The sequence below is a fragment of the Atractosteus spatula genome, chromosome 17 (assembly GCF_055471065.1).
Source record: "Atractosteus spatula isolate fAtrSpa1 chromosome 17, fAtrSpa1.hap1, whole genome shotgun sequence".
In the NCBI taxonomy this organism is placed as follows: domain Eukaryota; kingdom Metazoa; phylum Chordata; class Actinopteri; order Semionotiformes; family Lepisosteidae; genus Atractosteus; species Atractosteus spatula.
Window position 1 is genome coordinate 3,573,088 of NC_142722.1, and position 21,615 is coordinate 3,594,702.

The window sequence follows — 21,615 nt, forward strand, 5'->3', positions numbered from 1 at the left end:
CGTACCCGTTTTCCTTCCTGCCTGAAGGGGGCCGCACTCGGGTTCCGGGGACAAAGGGCGACTTTGGAGAGCGGGAGAGCTGGGTCGGGGAGGGGGCGTCGGCCTGGCTATCCGAGTCCGTCCTCTTCCTCAGCTGGGCCTGAGGGGCAGAGGCGCAGAGGTGAGCGAGGCTCAGGGGGCGAGGGGCACTGCAGGACCCAGGCGGAGCCTAACCTTAAGGGCGGAGGGGTCCATCCCAGGGAAGAGGGGGACCCTCTGGGGCTGGAGGGCAGGAGAGCGCTCCACGCGCCGGTCTGCGTTCACTGGGTCCTCCGCATCCGAGTCCTCCTGTGGGGGGTCCGGCTTGTGCTCTGAGGAGGAAGTGTGATGGTGGAGCAGTTACCGTGAGGCATAGACGTCTTGCGGAGCAGCGCCACCTAGTTGATATAGCCAGCAGCCATATCACACTGAAACTCACCACCAGCAGCCCACTGAAGCTCAGCAGTGTGATCAGTACCTGGATGGAGACTCCTGGGAAAGCTAAGCCTGTTGCTGGAAGAGGTGTTAGTGGGGCCAGCAGGGGGCGCTCACCCTGCTGTCTGTGTGGGTCCTAATGCCCCAGTATAGTGACAGGGACACTATAATGTAAACAGGCGCCGTCCTTCTGATGAGACAAAAAAACGAGGTCCTGAATCTCTGTGGTCATTTAAAATCCCAGGGTCTTTCTCGAAAAAAGTAGGGGTGTTACCCCAGTGTCCTGGCCCCATTTCCCATTGGTCCTTACCAATCATGGCCTCCTAATAATCCCCATCTCTGAACTGGGTCCATCACTCTGCTCTCCTCCCCACCGAGACCTGGTGTGTGGGGAGTGGACTGGGTGGGGCTGCACACTGGTGGCGGTAGTGGGATTCCCCCATTACTGTAAAGAGCTGTCAGTGAGAGTCCAGAAGAGCACTAGAGAAGGGGATTATTCTTCCTCATACCTGTGGAGTCCCTGTAGAGCCAGTCCTCGGGCAGCGGGCCGAGGCGCTCGGCCCCAGCTGGCAGGGGACAGCGGCGTGCCGGGCGCGAGGGCAGGGAGCGGCGGCTCTTCCTGCTGAGCTGAGCGCGAGCCTTCATGGCACTGCAGTCCAGGAGAGAGGCAGCCGGCTGAGGAAGACCAGGGGTGAGAGCGACAGTGAGGCAGGACAGGAGGCAGCAGTGGGAGGACAGACAGAGGCGAGAGAGAGACTGACCTCGGGGAACGAGAGCTCTTCCTGCTCGCCTGGAGTGCTGAGGGACAGAGAGAGGCCGTCAGTGACGTCAGGGTCGCTGGGGGTCGCGAGGTCAAGGGGGGAGGAGGGTGTGTGTCTCCGCAGCGATGCACTCAGGCCGCTGTCAGCTGTGGGGGAGGCGGGGGTGAGGCTGGGGAAAGAGCATTGAAACACACCGTTAAACAAGTTTCTGGCAGCGCCCAGTAAAACATGGAGACAAACCAGACTGCTGTGCTTTGGCAGCCTGACTTCAACAATCCTACAAGAGGCAAAACAGAGACAGGCTAGGACTCTGAGCTCTGGGCTTCACTGCACTCGGATCCCCGGCAGGCGCTGTTCCAGCCCCTGGACACCAGAGGGCAGCACTGCCCCTCAGTCCAAGTTAGGCAGTGGCCAGACAGCTGCACAGCAGGGAAGTCAAACCTCACCGTTTTTCACAGAAAGAGTTTATCCCTACAAGAGCTCCATCTGGTTTAGAACTACTTCCCTGAAATAATGTTAAAATGAGAAAGGATGTCTCCTGGTGCTCTTGGGCTCTCTGGAGTCTCAGGAGACGAGTGGTACGAGCTCACCTGTCCTCGGTTCGCAGGCCGGTGTCCCAGGTCCCGTACTGACTGTCCGTCTCTGGCACTAGAGTGTCCGTGTCCTTGCCCTCCTCCGGTGCCCTGCTGACACACTGCTTCAGCTGCTCCTGAGAGACAGAAAGAGCCAGCGTCAGTGTCAGAGAGTTCCTGAGCTGCAGTGCGTCTGCACAGCGTGTACCTGTACACTGTGATTACTAAGTGGATCTGCGCAGCGTGTACCTGTACACTGCGATTACTAAGTGCGTCTGCGCAGCGTGTACCTGTACACTGTGATTACTAAGTGCGTCTGCGCAGCGTGTACCTGTACACTGTGATTACTAAGTGCGTCTGCGCAGCGTGTGCCTGTACACTGTGATTACTAAGTGCGTCTGCGCAGCGTGTGCCTGTACACTGTGATTACTAAGTGCGTCTGCGCAGCGTGTACCTGTACACTGTGATTATTACGGGTGGTGTGTGGTTGCGCAGTGCGAGTCTGGGCTGAGTGCGAGTCTGGACGGTGTGTAGTTGTGCGGTGTTGGGTTGCGCAGTGCGAGTCTGGGCTGGGTGAGTCTGGGCGGTGTGTGGTTGCGCAGTGCGAGTCTGGGCAGTGTGTGGTTGGGCGGTGTGCGTCTGGGGGGTGTGTGGTTGCGCACTGTGAGTCTGGGCGGTGTGAGTCTGCGCGGTGTGCGGTTGCGCACTGTGAGTCTGGGCGGTATGTGGTTGGGCGGTATGTGGTTGGGCGGTGTGCGTCTTTGCGGTGTGTAGTTGCGCGGTGTGTAGTTGCGCGGTGTGAGTCTGGGCGGTATGTGGTTGGGCGGTATGTGTCTGCGCGGTGTGTAGTTGCGCGGTGTGTAGTTGCGCGGTGTGAGTCTGGGAGGTGTGTGGTTGGGCGGTGTGTAGTTGGGCGGTGTGTAGTTGGGCGGTGTGTAGTTGCGCGGTGTGAGTCTGGGCGGTGTGAGTCTGGGCGGTGTGAGTCTGGGCGGTGTGTGGTTGGGCGGTGTGTGGTTGGGCGGTGTGTGGTTGCGCACTGTGAGTCTGGGAGGTATGTGGTTGGGCGGTTTGTGGTTGGGCGGTGTGTGGTTGCGCACTGTGAGTCTGGGCGGTGTGAGTCTGGTCGGTGTGTGGTTGCGCACTGTGAGTCTGGGCGGTGTGTGGTTGCGCACTGTGAGTCTGGGCGGTGTGAGTCTGGGCGGTGTGTGGTTGCGCGGTGTGAGTCTGGGCGGTGTGTGGTTGCGCGGTGTGTGGTTGCGCGGTGTGAGTCTGGGAGGTGTGTGGTTGCGCGGTGTGTGGTTGGGCGGTGTGAGTCTGGGCGGTGTGTCTATCAAGCTATAGAGGCTAGAGAGTTGGGTGGATGGACTGACTGACAGAGATTGCAATGATTAGTCTGGGGGTTTAGGGAAATCACTCTGACAGCGTCAGAGGGACACTACTGCATCAAACACGCCACAGACCACGAGGACTGTCGCCTGGCCCCTGTCGCCAGGTTCTGGTCACTGGCATGCAATGTGCCCGCTGAAGCATGGGCATTTTAATGAGCCTGGCACACAGTGGCTGTGGCAAACAATGAGGAGTCTGATCGCTCTGCAAGATGCGGAAACAATAACCCCACAGAAAAGAGTCCACAGCCCTCGGTTTGTGTGATCTGCTCCCCGCGATCTTCAGCGGAGTGTGACGCCCTGTTGTGCAGACAGCTCTCTTGCACAGGGGAGGGGCAGCACTCCTCTCCTCTCCTGTCCCCCGGCCCCTGGCCCCTGCCCGGGCTCCAGGCCCTGGCACTGCTGTCCGCACTCGAAGAAAGTGCAGTGTAACTCTCGTTCACACACTCGTCCTCGCGGAGCAGGATCTCCGCACAGCTGCGCTCCAGTGGGGAGTCTTCCTGTTCACATCAGCGTGTTTGGGGCATCTGAAACTGCAGCCCCGACCCCCTCCAGAGACACACAGCTCCTCTCCCCCACAGCCCAGCCTCTCCTGGAAGAGGCCGGCCAGCCGACCAGCCAGCCCAAGGGAGGAAGAGTGGGGGGCAGGAAAGGCCTGGGGGGAGCTGAGACAGGAGGGATAGAGGAAGAGAAGGGTGTGTTGCTGGGTGCTAGTGTGAAAATTCATGACCCTCATTGCAGAGCTTCCCTGCAGAGTCCCTAGCAGGACAGAAAACAAACAGCAGAGTGAGAGAGAGAAGGGAAGGAAAGAGGGGGGGAAGGACAGATTCTTTGCATGTCTCAAAGCATCCCATCAGCCACTGCGCTCCAGCGCGCCTCTGCAGTGCTGCCGAATGAAGTCACACACACACGCTGCGCTCTGTCTCCACGGCACCCAGGTAACCAGGCAACCAAATATTTCCCTTCTGTGCAGAACGCCGGAGGGCAAGGCAGAGCAGGGGATATATGAGGGAGATCTGGGCAGACCCGCTCGCTGTGCAGCCACAGCGCCGTGGCGGGCTGGGCGTGCTGCTGAGGAAGTGGAGTGAACAATGAGCGGATGAATGGAGAGAGAGGGGAGAGCAAGGAGAGAGGCAGCAGAAAGCAGCAACAAGCTGAGACTCAGCCTTCACATTCCACAGCCCCCCTCCACACACACCTCCGAGGTAACTCACAGGAGAGACCGACACAGCCGACAGGAGCTGCCTGCAGCCCCACAGCCCTGGGGCACCCCCGACCCTGTACAGTATTTCCACACAGCCCTACAACACCCACAAACACACTCTTCTGCATGACGGTGAGATGCAGAAGAAAGAGTGAGGAGCAGGAAACTCTTCTGTTCTGGGAAACCATTAAGTCTAATTTGCAGGAGCCCTCATGCGTGTGTCAGGGACACCCTGCTCTACTCTAGACTTCCTCAGCTCTGAGGAGGCACTCATCATCAGAGAGCTCAGCGAGGCACAGGGAAGACAGAGTGGCAAAGGCTGAGCTACAAGTCTCACCCACCACAGGCAGCCTAAGCCATTCCCTACTTGTACACAGCCTGGCCGTCCCACACGCTGCCCCAGCGCAGAGCTGCAGTGGGAAACAACACCAGAAGATATTCCTTCACTTGCCTGGGAACGATTCTGCTTTTACAAGGAAAACAGCACACTGAGATGTAATGAAAAGGCAGAGAGGAAGGAAAAAGCTGCTAGATAAGACAGAGGTGCTGCTGACAGTGTGGGCAGGACAGCATTCCTCACAGCAGTAGGTAATGCCCTACTGTTCACTCACAGCGGGGCGAGACTCAGAGCCACCCTCCAGCCTTGCTGCAAAACACAGCTTCAAACACAGGTCCTCATCTCAGAGGATCACAAAAACACATCCCAGCTGCGTACAGCACAGGCGTTCTGCAGGCTGTGCCCTGCAAGACTGCAAGAGGGATTCGAGACTTCACTGCCCCACTGTGGTTTCTCATTCCAGAAAAAGAAGCAGACTCCTGTGAGTGTTTATCACCATTACTACGAACAGTATTGACTCTTGATTTTCTGCTATCCCACCTCTTCCACCAGGAGGACAGAGGAATCCCATAGTATATGTTTGCATTATAGCACATCCACAAATCTTTCCACACGAAAGCACCTGTGTATCTGCGACATATTCACGCCTGCTATAACCACATGGCCTGTTGATATCTCAAAGTTCCTCCTGCCCTCAGCTTTATAAGAAAGTGTCCCTTGGAGTCTTCTGTGAGCCCACAGGACCCTACCACCCCTTCTCAATCTTCCCAGGCCTTTGCTTCACCTGCATGTTTCCATGTTCCTGGATCCTGATGGATTAGGGCCGACCCCGGACTCAGAGTCAGCAGCCCTCCTCATACAGACACAGGACAGACATGCACACCCCTGCCTGACCCCAAACGTTCAGAAAGAACACAGGCAAAACCAGATGGATCGGCCCACAGTGCCCAGTCAAGGGAGCTGGTGCTCTGTTAGGGGTATGCTGGGATGTGGCAGCAATGCATTAAGCACCCAGAATGGAAGGCTGGTGATGTCATGATCCACTGAAGCTGCATCAGTCACTTCCAGGCGACGGCATCACTGCAGCCTGTGAGGTAATCTGGGGGCTCAGCGCAGAGCCTGTCAGCGGCGCTACGCTTAGCGCTGCACCCTGGGGCCCCCAAGGGCAGACAGCCTGTTCCCGTCCAGCCACTGCTCTGCTCCTCATAGCAACCTGGCAGCAGCTCCTCTGTCCTCCCCCGCTACTTTCTTTCCCTCTCCTCCCCCTCTTCCACCCTGCTCTCCTCTCTCCCATCCTCCCTCACAGCACAGATGCACTACAGGCTGCTTCAATATCCTCCTCCCCCCATGACACTCTCACCCAAGGACATGTGCAGCTCCCAGAGACCCTCTTATTTACGTTTGATTAGAAATTCAGACCTTTACTTTTCTCCTGTTTCCTCCTTTACATGGCCTTTACAGGAGAAAAGGGAAACAACAGCAGAAAGTAAAATTTGAACTGAATTATCCATTCCCATCTCGGCCCAGCGCAGAGCAGCACAGCTCCAGACCAAAGCATTTCCATGAGCTGCCCTCTCCACATTTTCCTCATGATCCTTGTCGACAGCCTCTCTCAGAGCGCTATAGAGACACAACTGTTTCAAGCCTACTGCCTTTGAGGAAGTAATGATGTCCCCCCAGAAAGCCAGGAGAAATTGAAGAAAGTGGCAGATTTCAAAGTCTAATCCTGAGAATGAACAGGGAAGGGCCTGCAGATATGAGTCACAGGCATGAGTGTTACACAATTCTGCATGCTGCAGTGGCGCTATCAGTGCATCCGGAGTCCGGAGCAGGGAGTGTGTGGGAGCTGGGCCAGTGCTAAAACTGTTCCCTCACCTATATCGAAACATCACTCGGATCCACTGGACAGTACCCTAGCCCCCCAGATTCCTCTCCCTCCCCCTGACGCCTCTCTGCTCGTGATTAACTGGTTCTCTGTAGCATCCCCTGCCAGCACACACAGAATGGCAATCTTCTATCTTAAAGCAAGTCGTCCTGTATTCACACTACTGTTATATAAAATTTGTTTTGTGCACTATGCATGCTCACAGCTGTTTTCCACAGTTGGGTTTTTATCTTTTAAAATGCTGCACTGAAAGTAATGACTAGTAAAGCAACCAAGATCCCACCACCAACACCACGTGGGCAGCTGACAGGAAGCAAGATGATCCCTGACCAATAACCTACTAGGAGTTTTTAGAGCAATCCCAGTGCAAACCAGTATGGCCTCTATCATCCACGGTCCACACAGAAAACAATCTGCTAGGAATGAGTGAATTTTGGGGTGATCCTGTCCCCATTGAGTATTGCTAATAAGAACTCACAGTCCTACTAAGCAATTGCACTAAATCTCCATTCTGCCTGCAAAAGAACACTTTAGCATGTATCTTTAAGGAAATGACACTGGAGTAATTTAAGAAAATCAAGATAGAAAACGTGCAAGAAACTGCTGTGTTTGGGCAGGAGCACAGCAGTGAAACAGAGAGGACGGAGACAAGCAGACAGACGAGGGGTCGCACTCTTACTTCAAGGGGGGAGTCGGGGTTGGCGTGGCGTTTCCGTAGCGACAGGCGCTGCTGGCTGCGCAGGGAGAACCTGCGGATGGACTCGCGGCTGCGAGACGCGAAGCTGCGCAGGGACGCTGCACGCTTGAAGGACGAGCGCTCGCCCGCGGCTCCCCGCTCGGGGACCATCGCCGTGGAGACCAGGCTGATGGCGCCGTGCAGCGAGCGGCGGACCGTTCCCACCCACTGCGACATCTGCGTCTGTGCCACCGCCAGCTTGTCGCCCAGGTAGTCCATGGCGCCCGGCGGCAGCGAGCTGGGTCAGGTCCGGGTCGAGTCTTCAGCAGCACAAAGGCCCAGCTTAGAGCAGCAGAACTCTCAGGTCAGACCATCAGTGCCAGCAGACAGCTACACCTCGTCAGCTCAGGCAAACCCCGGATCCCCTCAGTGAGAGTTTTCCTGGAATTCACCGGGGAGCCTCTTCAGAACCGCACTGGGATCGCTCCAGAGCCTAACACCACCTCCCAGGATTCCTGAATCCTGCTGGAACGGTTTTTGAAACAGCAGCAGTCCCTGGGCTCTGTCTCTCCCCCGTCTCCCTCCTTAAGCTGGGCTGCGCTCCTGTCTCTGTCTGCAATCTCCTATATAGCTGGTCATGTCAGGAGCACTCCTGACAGAGAGCCCGCAGCGCCAGGGCAAGGCTTAGCACTCAACACTGTCCACGGTGACGGATGAGAAACCCAGGCAGTTGAGGTAACAGATTCCTCTCGTACTCACTGCTCCCCAGCTCTTTCCTTCCTTCCTTCCTTCTAGGGTGCTAATTACTGCTTCTGGTCCTGCCGGAATCCCGGAGGCCTGGGAGGGCAATACCCAGCAGGCCCGAGAGAGAGATCACTGAACACCTCGCCTCCCACAGCCCGGAACAGCCACGAACAGCAGCAGCAGCAGACGGCTGAGAGCCCAGGAAACAATCAGTCGTCAACAGCAAGCATGTCTAAAAATACACTGAAGATGTCAAAAATGTATCTGGCTACGAGCTCAGGCTTACAGTAGCTCCACACATTCAATAAGGCTGGACTGCTCCTGGCCCGTTCGCTGGTCTTCAGGGAGCAGACACTGACCGGGACGTTACCACGCAGCAGGGAAACGGAGCAGCGCAAAGCGATCCTGGCACGGGCCTGAAGAGTGTCCCCGCGGTGGGGCGGGTCCCGGGTTCGAGAGCGCAGAACAGCGCCATGACTGAGGCTCCACTCCAAATAGTTATTCCTTATAAGTCCAGCGGCGTTTTCCTACTGGATACATAATCAAATCCAAGAGAGAATCATCCTAGATCCATCCTGGTGCCAGTTAAACACGCCAGAGACGGGGACGCACAGCTCCTCTGGATCAGACCCAGGCTCCAGTCCCCTTCGCAGCGCCCGAGAGAGAGGGAGCAGAACGACAGCAGAGCAGGAGTCCCATTCAGCAGGTTGTGCCAGACGGAGAAGAAAGCAGCTCTGTAGAAAAAGCCGAGCAGCCGGACTAGAGCACGAAGCGGCAGAAGTTTGTCCCTCTCACAGGTACAGGCAGGTACAGAGAGCGCTGCGTCGGGCTGCTCCCCGCGCTACAGTCCTGGGGGAGGGAGGCAGAGGGGAGGAGCCGGCCTCGGAAGCAGGCAGGGATCCTGCCCTTCCTGCACACAGGCTCGGAGAGGAAGGAGAGCGCCGCTGGCCTCCGCACTGCAGAGGAGAGAGCGGATTCCTGTATTGTTCCTGCTCTCTGCTCGAGCGGGATATCAGAGCCGAGCGCCAGCAGATAGAGAGAGGGGGAGGAGAGCAGGAGAGAGGAAGAGAGAGCCTGGAGGTGCATCTGTCTCTCTCCGTCCTCAAGCTGTGACTGTACCAACCCTCCAGCGAGGTGGGGGGGGGAGGGGGGAGGGGGCAGGTGATACGGAGGAATTAGGGAGCTCAGTCAGGCCCTATGTGCTTACAGTCCTGGGCTGTTTCCTCAGAGCTGGGAGAGAGAGCTCTAGTGTGTGTGCATGTGGGTCACACAGCAGAGAGGGAGTGCCTGTGTGTGTCAGACACACCACTGCCCTACACTCCACTGTTCACCTCACTACACACACAGTTACACACATCCCTGCAGGCCAGCCTGGCCCTGCTGCAGCTGGAGGTCACTGCACTGCATCACACACTTTGTTAAACAAAACACAGAGCAGGCAGGTCGGGGTTTTACTCTGCTCATCTCTCTCCCGGTTTGTCATCTGTTCCTGGTCTCTTTCACTCCCTTCATTTTTCTGGATCAGCATTCTCCTGAATCCCATTTTCAGGAAAAAAAACAATTACAGGCATTTCCCAAGTGAAACACACAAGTTAGAGCAGAAGGAGCAGAGAGAGGGAGGGAGGGAGAGAGACAAAGAGGGAGAGAGTGAGGGAGGGAGAGAAAGGGAGTGCAAAAGACTGAGAGAGACAAGGAGAGGGAGTGAGAGGGAGAGGGGAAGGGAGTGAGAGGGAGAGTGAGAGAGGGGGAGAGAGGAAGAGTGGGGGGGGGGAGAGAGGAAGAGTGGGGGGGGGGGGAGAGAGGAAGAGTGAGAGGGGGGGAGAGAGGAAGAGTGAGGGGGGGGAGAGAGAGCCAGCAGCAGGATCTTGTGCTGGTGTACGGTCTCTAGACTAGAAAAGACTGAGGACCCCCTGTTCATGTAAACAGCCGCAGAAGGACGCCTGCCACTGTCAAAAACAGCTCATTATCACCATGATTAATACTAAAGGCAGAGGTGCAGCTCGACAGACCTGCTGTGAGGGTGCAGACGGCTCCAGTGACCTGAAATCCTGAAACCCTCAAATAAAGCTTGAGAAGGCTAAGAAACACTCACCTGACACCCCAGTACTACCTAGGACACACCTTGAGGTGTCAGTGCTAGAGCCCCGTCCAAACACCTGGTCGAGAGCAAGGTACAACCAGCTCAACTACACTCCTCATGGACAGCGGAGTATCTCCTGCACACACGACAGCTCATATTGAGCTCCAGGGGCCCAGCACACAAGTGCACCTGATGCCCCCTGCTGGTCAAGCTGCCTGCAGAGAGACCAGGCTGGCAACAGCAGCAGCCCAGAGAGCAGCAGCAGCAGCAACAACAGAAACAGCAGCAACACAGAGCAGCAGCAGCAGCAGCAGCAGCAGCAGCAGCAGCAGCAACATGGAGAGCAGGAGCAGCTCCAACAAAAGCAGAGCCAAGAGCAGGTGGGAGCTGGGTGACTTCCCTACCTCCTGTTGCCAAGCAACAGAAAATCTAGGGAAACCTGTCTAGCAGATTTAAGACAAGCAGTTGTGACTTCCTGTTTTACAGTATCCTGACTGACAGTGCACAAACCTGCACACACACGTTTGCATCAGGCCCTGCGCAACACAGACAAGGTCAGCTATGGCACATACCACTGTGCGTGTGTGCAAGCTGCAGCAGAGGCAGGAAGCAGCTTGACCGCAGGGCTGCCGAAAAAAGACCGGCAGAGCTCAGAGAGGCGTATCACTTCCACACACACGGGCCAGCCCCCCCCAGGCCTGAAATGAGGTCACTAATTAGTTCAACACAAGAAACACAACCTGTGCTGCTCTGTCTGTCAGCACCTCACTCTTTCACCTGGGTAGCTGCCAGCTCCCACTCAGGACACAGAGCCACAGGCTGGCCTACAGCTCCCACTCAGGACACAGAGCCGCGGGCTGGCCTACAGCTCCCACTCAGGACACAGAGCCGCGGGCTGGCCTACAGCTCCCACTCAGGACACAGAGCCGCGGGCTGGCCTACAGCTCCCACTCAGGACACAGAGCCGTCGGGCTGGCCTACAGCTCCCACTCAGGACACAGAGCCGTCGGGCTGGCCTACAGCTCCCACTCAGGACACAGAGCCGTCGGGCTGGCCTACAGCTCCCACTCAGGACACACAGGCGTCCCCGAGCTGGAAGAGTGAGGAAGAGGAGGGTTCTGATCCCTGTGCGGGTTGGCTCCTGTCTGCGGCTCTGTCCTGATCTCCACCAGACTGGACAGCCAGCAGTCCTGCTGTGGGAGTCTGGGACGAGCTGCCCAGCCACGTGGGTGAAGACGCTACCGTGTCAGAAAACAGCCGGACGCGATCCTGGGGTCAATGAGCCACATGCCGGTTAACAGGCTCCTCTTGCCCGTCACCTGAGCCCAGCCAGCTGCTCGCAAATGAAGTGACACCAGAAATCAATACCCAGAAAATAAAAACACACGAATATAAACAGGCTGTGGAGTTTAAAATTTCTGTGGCGCCCGTGTTTGCCCATTGTATTACCCCTGACCTCTCACCTTTCTCTCTCCCTCACACTTCAACCCCTGACCTCTCACCCCTCACCACTGCCCCTTTTCTTCCCTCACCCTCTCTCCCTCTCTCCTCAGATGCCTTCCCCATTTCTCAGGTAAAGTCTGAAGCACGTGAGTGAGTTTTAATAGAGAGACAGGAGTAGGAATGAGCTGCTACATGTTCTCTGGCTGTCTGACCAGCACCCTAACCCTCACAGAGACTTGCAGAACTGTCACAACATCAACACCGAACCAACAGCCGAGCCGAGATCAATACTCATGAAGGGATGAAGCCTTCCTCTCCCTCCCCTCTCTCGGTGTTTGACAGACAGACAGGACACTGATCTCTCCACTCACCCACAGCAGCTGCAGAGCTTTCAGACAGCCAGGGCAGTAATAATACTCCATCTCTCCTCACAGACGCGAGCGAAACAAGTCCCAAACTTTCCTGCCTTCCCTTTGAGCTCGCAGCTTCCTCAGTACACAGTCCAGCCCCCAGAGCAAGAGAGAGGTCGCCTCTGACGCGCGCCAGCAGCGCAGACATGTATAATTTAGTGATCTGACTCAAACACGCACAGGCTTCCTCTGAGCTGAGACCACACACACACTGACTCCTGCTGTGGATTTGGAAGACAGAGCAATTTAACCAATGTGTTTGCACGGGTCCCAGCTGACCACGGGGCCACTGTATAATACAGTCGTGTCAATAAAGCGCCGTTGGTTCTGAATTTGCACCCTGCAGTGGGGGAGGGAGGACGGGGGGCAGGGGGGGTCGACGGCTCTCAGACTGGTGCCTCCCTGCCGGCAGACAGGTCTGGGTTACCACCACGACGGTAACTTCCCCTGGCGATCTGCTCCGAGCTGGATTGCCGACTTCCTACCACAATCTGACTCTGCAATTACAGTCACACAGAAGGACTGGTTCTGCGCAGGAAGTGAGGGAGGGGTGTCTGCAGACAGCTTTAGTTTCGGGGGGGTTGAATAAATACATCTTTGCTCCTGGAACAGCACTGGGGGCCCCATTCCCCGACCGCCACCAGTCCCATCTGAAGCAGACCCCTATATAAGGAGGAGGCAGGTGTATAGGCGAGGACACCTAGCCCACACCTCCTGTCCTGTCGGATCCGAGTCGGTACAAAAACAGGGGGAGGAGCAAAGGGAAAGAGAGGCGGGAGTGTTCCAGAGACCTGACCCATCCTGGACTGGGCACTGGGCAGCCACGTGGCAAATTACATTCAAACACCGATTAGAAAACAAGATTGACTCATTTGTGACAGAGAGCAGGAAACCTCTTTACACAAAGAGTTGTGAGAGCCTGGAACAGGCTACTGAGCCAGGTGGTTGAGGCCTAAACTTTGGGCTCCCTAAAGCAGCAACTGGACATGTCAGACTGACGGAGCTGCTGGGCGACCAGGCAAGCGCGATGATGTCTGAATGGCCGCCTGTCAATTCCCTGCTTCAGTGATCCCGCCAGCAAAACTCTGACTTTGTGCTCGGAATGGCAGGCAGACTCCAGATTAACACACAGACATCACCAGCTCCCGTGAACAGGAAACACAAACACTGGAAAATCAGGGGAGATTTTCTGACTGCCTGTAATACCGCAGAAGGGCCACAAGGTGGCAGGAAAGACTCAAAAACAGTAAATCCCCAGGTTCTGCAAACCGCTGCAGCTGGCACTAACAAGCCCGGAGACTGCAGAACCGGGCAGAACGGAAGCAGAATTCGCTGCTTACACACCCACCCGATACAGGGGAAGATCTCGGAGGAAAACAGGAGAGATGGACGACAGGCGAGCAACAGTCTTTCAGGACAGTGTCTGCATTGCTACTCCCCCACAGACTGGGGGTACCCCCATCCCTAAAGCAGAAGCCACCCCGAGTTAGATAGCAAGGGGCAGAGTACCGAGCTGGATACACGTCATGCTGCAGGCAGAGGACACAGGCCAGGGGAGGGGCAGGAGCACTTGAATTCCACACACCTGCAGAACCTGTCCAGGACTTGGGGCCAAGCAGGAAACACTGCTGGAGCTGTGCAACTCGTGTGTTCAGAGCAGGTCAGAGCTGTTAAAATCAGGCGGTTCTTTACAACGTCCTGCAGGGATATGCGTACCAAAACATAGGGGTCTTGACAAGAGCCCACATCTTACACTTGGTTACTCGGTGAAATATCCGATACAGGATATATGTACTCCTGCCTACTGAGCCATGTCAGAGAGGCAGGACGGGCTTGAATACCATCTGCTTTACTCACGCAAACCCCTCCCTGACCCGGCCTGCTGCACTCCCACTCTCAGCACAGCGGCCGCACCACTGACACCCTCACTGCACCTAGAGTAGTCACTGGGCACCACACCGCCCCTGCTGGTGGAGAGGGGTAATGGCAGCAGCTCAAACCCAGGAGGCGGGTCAGATTCCAGCAGACGGGAACGGCATTCCTGACAGCCCACACCCGGCACGCTCGCATTTCAGGCTGGACTGGCTGCAAGGCGCTTGTCCAGATCGCAGTGGTGAAGCTGAGAGCAGTGCTTGTATAATATGGCTGTAATTCCAAAAGGCTTATGTCAATTTGCTCAAAATAAGTTAAATCTGAAATCTGCCGGAAAGATCCTCCTGCAGAGGAGCTGTGCCGTCACTGCGAGAGCCGTGACTCACCTCCTTGTGCCGGCTGCGGCTCCTCGCCCTCGCCAAGGGCCCCTCCAGGGGGCTCTCCGGAGGCGCTGGCTTCCGCGACACGATGCCCGGCTTCGCCTGCGCCGAATCCTAAAGCAGAGGGAAGCGCTTTGATTCAGTGGGCTGCCTGTCCACAGACTTGTTATCAGACAAGCAGGCAGCTCCTGGCAGACGGGTGCCGTCAATACAGAAACTGCCTGTGCTCACTACTGAAGCTCATGGAAGTTCAATACTCACCCTTCTGTGTGGCTGCGTGCTGCGCTCGGCACTGGGCTCCACACCGGCCAGGGGGCGCTGGTGGAGACTCCAGGAATCCAAAGTGTCCCCCTGTCTCTGGGATTCGGGTTGCAGTGGGGGCAGGAGAGAGGAACCTCTCTGATCTGCCCCCTTTTTCCAGTCCTGAGGCACTGAGGCTGCTGAACTCTGAGAGAGAGGCTCTGGAAACTGGGCCAAGTTCTGGCTCTGTTTCTGATCCAGTACAGAAGGCCATGGTGCAGTGCCCCAGTGGTCGGGAAGCTCCTCTGCTCCTCTTCCTCGGGATCCTGACCCCTCCCTCCCTCCAGTCTCCCAGAATGCCTTCTGTGAGGGAGACGATATGGGTTCTGTGATGCCAGACTGCTGTGGAGGATTCTCAGTGATCAGGGCTTCTTGGGGAGTGTTGGAGGCCCCCAGTATGTGTCGCCTGGATGTTTTAGGGTCCAGATCCATCGAGTATGTTCCAGGTTTGAGAGAGCCTTCTTCCTGGTGTTTGTGCCCTCCTGGTTTCTGAATATCAGCAACAGGCAAGACCTCCTGAATAGGCTGGTGGTGGGGAGATTCAGGGTTGCAGAATCTCCTGCTAGAAGCTAGGAGCTGGGGTCCCCCTTCAGAGCTGCCCCGGAAGGAGTCAACGTCCAATACCGGCAGCCTGTATGACTCCCCTGCTTTGGGGGCGGGTGTTTCCCACCTGGGGCTCCTGTCCTTCTGCTCTCTGATAGTGGGGGAGTTCAGGTCCAGCATACTGGGTTTGAGCACAGCCCGCCCAGGACCCTCCGACTCGTCCTCTTCCTGTTGCCTCGGAGCGTGCGCCTGGTCCTGCACTGTCTCTTCGGCCTTTCCAAAGGCTGCCTCCAGAGAGGGGCTCCTGGGCAAGGAGAACCTCGGTATGCTCCACTGACGCTGCTTCACAGAAAAATCATCGTAGAGCACCTCTATCCCTGCACTACTGGTCACGCTCTTCGGGACCTCTGGAGGGCTATCCTTGGTCTGGCCAGTCAGGGCGAAGTACATTGCTCTGGGCTCTCCTTCACCTCTTTTTCCTTGTTCAATCGTGGTGGTAATTGTGGGATTGCCCTGTCTCTCCTTCTGTAACTCCTTCTGCTTCTCCCACTCTAATTCCAACTGTCTCTGCCTCTCCCACTGCAACTCCCTCTGCCCATCTAACTCCAGCTGCCTCTGCCTCTCTCGCTCCAACTGCCTCTGCCTCTCTAACTCCTGTTCCAAATGCTTCTGCCTCTCTCGCTCTAACTCCAGCTGCCTCTGCCTCTGCCTCTCCTGCTCCAGCTGCCTCTGCCTCTCCTGTGCTATCTCCATCTGCCTCTGTCTCTCTTGCTCCAACTGCCTCTGCCTCTCTAACTCCTGTTCCAACTGCTTCTGCCTCTCCTGCTCCAGCTGCCTCTGCCTCTCTAACACCTGTTCCAACTGCCTCTCTTGCTCTAACTCCAACTGCCTCTGCCTCTCTCGCTCTAACTCCAGCTGCCTCTGCCTCTCTCGCTCTAACTCCAGCTGCCTCTGCCTCTCCTGCTCCAACTGCCTCTGCCTCTCCTGTGCTATCTCCAACTGCTTCTGCCTCTCTCGGTCTAACTCCAGCTGCCTCTGCCTCTCTAACGCCTGTTCCAACTGCCTCTCTTGCTCTAACTCCAGCTGCTTCTGCCTCTCTCGCTCCTGCTCCAACTGCCTCTGCCTCTCCCGCTCCTGCTCCAACTGCCTCTGCCTCTCCTGTGCTATCTCCAACTGCTTCTGCCTCTCTTGCTCCTGCTCCTGCTCCAGCTGCCTCTGCCTCTCCTGCTCTAACTCCAGCTGCCTCTGCCTCTCCTGCTCTAACTCCAGCTGCCTCTGCCTCTCTCGCTCCTGCTCCAGCTGCCTCTGCCTCTCCTGCTCTAACTCCAGCTGCCTCTGCCTCTCTCGCTCCTGCTCCAGCTGCCTCTGCCTCTCTAACGCCTGTTCCAACTGCCTCTCTTGCTCTAACTGCAGCTGCCTCTGCCTCTCTCGCTCCTGCTCCAGCTGCCTCTGCCTCTCCTGCTCCAACTGCCTCTGCCTCTGCCTCTCTCGCTCCTGCTCCAGCTGCCGCTGCCTCTCCTGTGCTATCTCCAACTGCTTCTGCCTCTCTCGCTCTAACTCCAGCTGCCTCCACCTCTCCTGCTCCAGCTGCCTCTGCCTCTCTCGCTCCTGCTCCAACTGCCTCTGCCTCTCCTGTGCTATCTCCAACTGCCTCTGCCTCTCTCGCTCTAACTCCAGCTGCCTCTGCCTCTCCTGCTCCAACTGCCTCTGCCTCTCCTGTGCTATCTCCAACTGCTTCTGCCTCTCTCGGTCTAACTCCAGCTGCCTCTGCCTCTCTTGCTCCTGCTCCAGCTGCCTCTGCCTCTCTCGCTCCTGTTCCAACTGCTTCTGCCTCTCTTGCTCCTGCTCCAGCTGCCTCTGCCTCTCTCGCTCCTGTTCCAACTGCTTCTGCCTCTCTTGCTCCAACTGCCTCTGCCTCTCTTGCTCCTGCTCCTGCTCCAGCTGCCTCTGCCTCTCCTGCTCCTGTTTCAACTGCCTCTGCCTCTCTCGCTCCAGCTCACCTTCCCTCTCTTTCTCCAATTCCCCCTCCTTCTTTTCCAGCTCTGCTGGGACTCCTGGTGCCCGTCTGCTGTGCCACTCTGCTGCGGGGGAATCTGGAGAGGACTGGACACCCCCCGCCTGCAGGGGGGCGTCTGTCCGCCACTTCTGCAAGGCGCCCACCCGGAGGCACCTGCTGCCCTGCGCAGGCGGGGTGGCTGGCTCTCCGGAGCCGGCCCTCCGTGAGCGCAGGGTCAGGGCTCTATCTTCGTGCTGGGCCGCGGGCAGCTCCTCGCTCACCGCCCTCCTCTCCCCCACGGCGCCGACAGCGTCGTACACGTGCTCCACCTTCGTCAGCGCTGCCAGCGGCCCCGGGACCACGGCCGTGGTGAAGGTGGGGGTTTCCCGGAATGAAGCCGTGGCCAGGATGCCCCTCTGCCGTGCCCCGTCCTGGGCCGGCGCTCCGTAACGGACAGACTGGCTCCGCTGGGCATGCTCTGCTCCTCTTCCTCCCTCGGCGAGCGGGCGCGCCTCGCCCACGGTGTGCCTCTCCACCACGTTATCGAACAGGGAGGCGCGGACGGTCAGAACGCCTGGGGACGAGGGGCAACTCGGGCTCGGGGCCCCACCATCGTCGGACTCCCGCCGCCCTTCCGTCACCTTCTCCTCGTCCTCGTCTTCCCTCCTCCGCGGTGTCGTGACAGCGGGCAGGGCGGCGAGGGCGCAGGGCTCGTGGGCACCCCCCTCGGCCACGGTCCCCTCCTCTCCTTTCCATCCCCTCTCGGGGTCCCCCAGGGGCGAGGGGGACAGGTCATCCACCTGTGGGGCGCAGACAGAGGCGGACAGAGTGAGCGAGCGAGATGGCCTGCGATCGTCCTAGCGCAGAGCAAGAGCCTGGGGAAGGAGGGGGCGGCGAGGGGAGAGAAGGAGAAAGGCAGAAAGGTCTTTCTGAAAGCCTTATTGTTAGCGACCGGGGCAGAGTGGCTCAAAGTGAGCAGACAAGGCCTGAGCAGTAATAGGATCTGCAGGCCTTTGTCAGGAGAACAAAAGCAGGAGGGGAGCGACTGGCGAGCAGATCAGAGGCTTGAGCTGCTGTCCTTCCCTTGTGCTCGCAGCCAAGTCCACAGGCGCAGGCCGGAGTGTCGGAGCACCCCGCTCCCATTCCGCATGCAGATCCGGCTCTCCGCGCAGCATGGCCAGCACAGGGACAGGCTGCAGGGCGAGAGTGCTGCTCCGTGCTTGCAGAGCTACGCTTCAGACAAATACCTTCCCAAAGACTGACTGGAGTATTTTTGGCCAAGTGGAAGATTTTCAGGGGACCCACCTTTCTGTGGGCATCGCTGTCGCTCTCCGAGCGGCTCCTCGTCACCTCATTCCCAGAGGGAGACGGATTCTCCCGAACAAACCTGAGGCACAGAGACAGAGCTGAGTCCACAGACACTCCCCACACGCACTCTGGACACACACACACTCCAGACAGACTTCAATACCTTCTAGTGAGGTCCACGGGCAGTGGGCGGGGCTTGATGGATCTCCTCTGGGGCTCCGCCCTGCCGGGGGGCGTATCTGCTCCTGTCAGCTCCTTGATTCGCTGCTTCACCCCCACAGTCGGCTCCACATCCGCAAGGGGTGGGGCTGACCCCTGTGTGTTGACCCCACCTCCAGAAGAGGGGGAGGAGGAGGAGTCCAGCAACTGGCTGATTCGGCGTTTAATACTTCCGCCTGTAGGAGGCAGTGTCTCCTCCTTCCCCTCCCCGCTGGGCTCTGCTTCCTCAGGCACGGGCTTAGTCTCTGGAGCAGCAGTCCTCTCTCTCTCCAGGTCCCTCGGGCTCACTCCCTCGGCTCCTCTCTCCAGCACCCTCTCTCTCCTCCTGGCCGGTGCATTCTCCTCCTCCTCCTCCTCCTCCTCCTCTTCTTCCTCCTTCGCGCTGTCCGGCTTGTTCTCCTTGCTGTGCGCAGCTCTCCCGGCCTTGCTGTGCAGAGACAGCCCGATGGATTCAAACTTCGCCGTGAGGTCAGAGGACAGGGGTCTGCGCGACGCTACCCAGGGTCTCGTCCCCGGGTCCTTGGTTGGGGAGGCATCAGGCCGGTTCGAGCTGGACGGGTACATGGCAGAAACCGGCCTGGGCTTGCTGGGCTTGGCCCGGGACCGGAGCTGTGAGGGGGTGTCCAGGCCTGAGGTCCGGTCCTGCCCCTCCTGCTGCCTGTCCTCTGCGCCCCTGGCCTCAGCCCGAATCAGGAAGCCCATGGATTTGGCCCTGGTGATGCCACTTCCTGCCCGTCTGGCCCTGCCCCCCTCCTCTGGCTCCGCCTCTGCCCTCGTCCGCCCCGCCCACTCTGCTGACTGGCACCCCCGAAGGCCCTGCCCAGCCCCGGGGGTGTCTGCAGTCCCGATCACCGTCACCGTCTGGGGCTGGACGCTCGCTGGCGGGGTGCAGGGCGCCGCGCTCCCAGGGCTCTGGTCTGGCTTGGGGGTGGGGCTCGGTTTAAAGGATGGCGATCCAGTGGGCACTTCTGGGGTGGTGTTTGGAGTGCTGGGGCTTGGCTTGGCACTGGGCCCCGGCACGCTGCCCAGGCTGGGTTTTGAGGTGTTAGCCGGAGCAGGGCGGGCCTCTGATTTGGCGCTCGGTTTGGGGGCCAGGATGGGGCGGATGGCAGAGGGCCGCTCCACAGTGAAAGGTTTCGGGGTGAGCCGGGGTTTGGGGCCCGGGAGGGGTTTGGCGGGCTCGGCTGGGAGAATGAGGCTCCCCTGGGATCTGGGTGTGGGTTCAGGGGGAACCTTATTGCTGGAGTCTGTGAGGGGGCTCAGGTGCGCACGTGCCGCCCCCACTCCTGGTCTCCCATCCCCCCCCGCACGCTCCCCCAGAGAGGGGGGCCCCGACTTCATTCCCACCTCAGCTGCCATGGGCCCCCAGGGGCATCAACAGCCCTGCAACTGCAGAGAGCAAGAAAATAGAGAGAAACCAAGTCAGCATCTCCAGCATCTCCCGACCCAGCCTGATCTGGCCTCCCTCTCCAGGATCGCTTGCAACAGGCTGCACTGATTCCAGTCTTTCGCAGCCTTTCTCCAAAGCTGGGCACTACTCTGGACCAGCAACGGTGCCGAGCCTGGGTGAGCTTCACACAGTCCGACCACACTCCTGCTGCACAGTGGTCTGATCCGCTCCAGCTCTTACTGCAAGCTGCTGCAGAGCGCTCTCGTTTTACCTTATTTTGGGTAAATTTGCATTAGAGAGCCTAAGAGGTGAGAAGTTAAGATGCACACGTTGTATATCTGCTTCACCAGTGCAGCTTGTACAAGAGCATCATAGCTCACAGCAAAACCTGGAGCGGAGCAGAGTGCTATGCACTGGGAGTCTGACCTCCATTTAATCCCTGACCACCCTGATGAAGCCCCATGTGAAGACAATAACTCCTTGCTGTGCTGGTAAGATGAAGTAAAGTCACAGGTGGAATGAAGAGCAGAAGCCTCTAGGATAGAAGCGCTTCTTTACACAGAGAGTAGAGGGTGTCTGGAACAAACCAATGGGTCCGCCTGGGGGTCTGGGTGAGAATTTGAGGTTGATAAGCTGCCGAGCAGCTGAGAGAATGAGACACACACACGCATGCGGGGAGGGGAGGGAACACACACATGCAGCTCTTCACACTCTGCTCATTAGACTGCTGAGACTGACTCACAGCACAGGGCACACACACACACAGCATGCACCCCTCCTACCCCTCCCGATACTTCCCACCCCACGGTGAGCTTGTTGCTAGACACTCTCACCTGTCCAAGCAGCTCAGAGCAGGGGGCTCCTCTCCCCTCGATCTGCTGCCCCACTACAGGACTCTGCCGTCTGCTCTCACTCACAGCTGCTGATCTGACTCGTCCCTCCACTGCTCTCCTCTCCCAGGGACCTCCTTGTCACAATGAGAACAGACCAGGCACACCCTGGACTTTACTCCACAGGCTCTTACTGTGACGTCCCTGTTCTCTGTCTCTGAGTCAGCAGAAAGAGGGAGGGACAGCAGTGTCTCTAGAAGTGTCTCTAGTCCAGTCAGGAGTGTGTCAGTGTGTGAATTCAGGGGGAGTGTGAGAGGAGAGGGACAGCAGTGTCTCCACTCCAGTCAGGAGTGTGTCAGTGTTTGAATTCAGGGGGAGTGTGAGAGGAGAGGGACAGCAGTGTCTCTAGCAGTGTCTCCAGTCCAGTCAGGAGTGTCTCAGTGTGTGAATTCAGGGGGAGTGTGAGAGGAGAGGGACAGCAGTGTCTCCAGTCCAGTCAGGAGTGTGTCAGTATATGAATTCAGGGGGAGTGTGAGAGGAGAGGGACAGCAGTGTCTCTAGCAGTCCAGTCAGGAGTGTCTCAGTGTGTGAATTCAGGGGGTGTGAGAGGAGAGGGACAGCAGTGTCTCCAGTCCAGTCAGGAGTGTGTCAGTGTGTGAATTCAGGGGAGTGTGAGAGGAGGACAGCAGTGTCTCTAGCAGTGTCTCCAGTCCAGTCAGGAGTGTCTCAGTGTGTGAATTCAGGTGGAGTGTGAGAGGAGAGAGACAGCAGTGTCTCCAGTCCAGTCAGGAGTGGGTCAGTGTGTGAATTCAGGGGAGTGTGAGAGG

The 21,615-nt window shown here is 57.9% G+C and overlaps 1 protein-coding gene across 3 annotated transcripts in view; it reads right to left on the reverse strand.

Moving 5' to 3' along the window:
* LOC148818832 (uncharacterized) overlaps positions 1–21,615 on the reverse strand; it is a 29,359-nt gene that overhangs the window by 2,745 nt on the left and 4,999 nt on the right. Inside the window, exons 3-12 of one of the 3 annotated variants that reach the window (XM_088935556.1) lie at positions 18,513–19,957; positions 18,347–18,428; positions 16,937–17,841; positions 14,464–15,832; positions 14,209–14,316; positions 1,805–1,923; positions 1,215–1,383; positions 963–1,128; positions 214–350; positions 6–139 (exon numbers count right to left, since the gene is read on the reverse strand). In XM_088935556.1, the coding sequence (XP_088791682.1) occupies positions 6–139; positions 214–350; positions 963–1,128; positions 1,215–1,383; positions 1,805–1,923; positions 14,209–14,316; positions 14,464–15,832; positions 16,937–17,841; positions 18,347–18,428; positions 18,513–19,927 (4,604 nt within the window). In that variant the 5' untranslated portion in view covers positions 19,928–19,957. Of the gene's footprint in view, positions 1–5; positions 140–213; positions 351–962; positions 1,129–1,214; positions 1,384–1,804; positions 1,924–14,208; positions 14,317–14,463; positions 17,842–18,346; positions 18,429–18,512; positions 19,958–20,791; positions 20,926–21,615 lie in introns of all 3 variants that reach the window. The other 2 variants (XM_088935555.1, XM_088935554.1) reach the window with 2 other exon arrangements.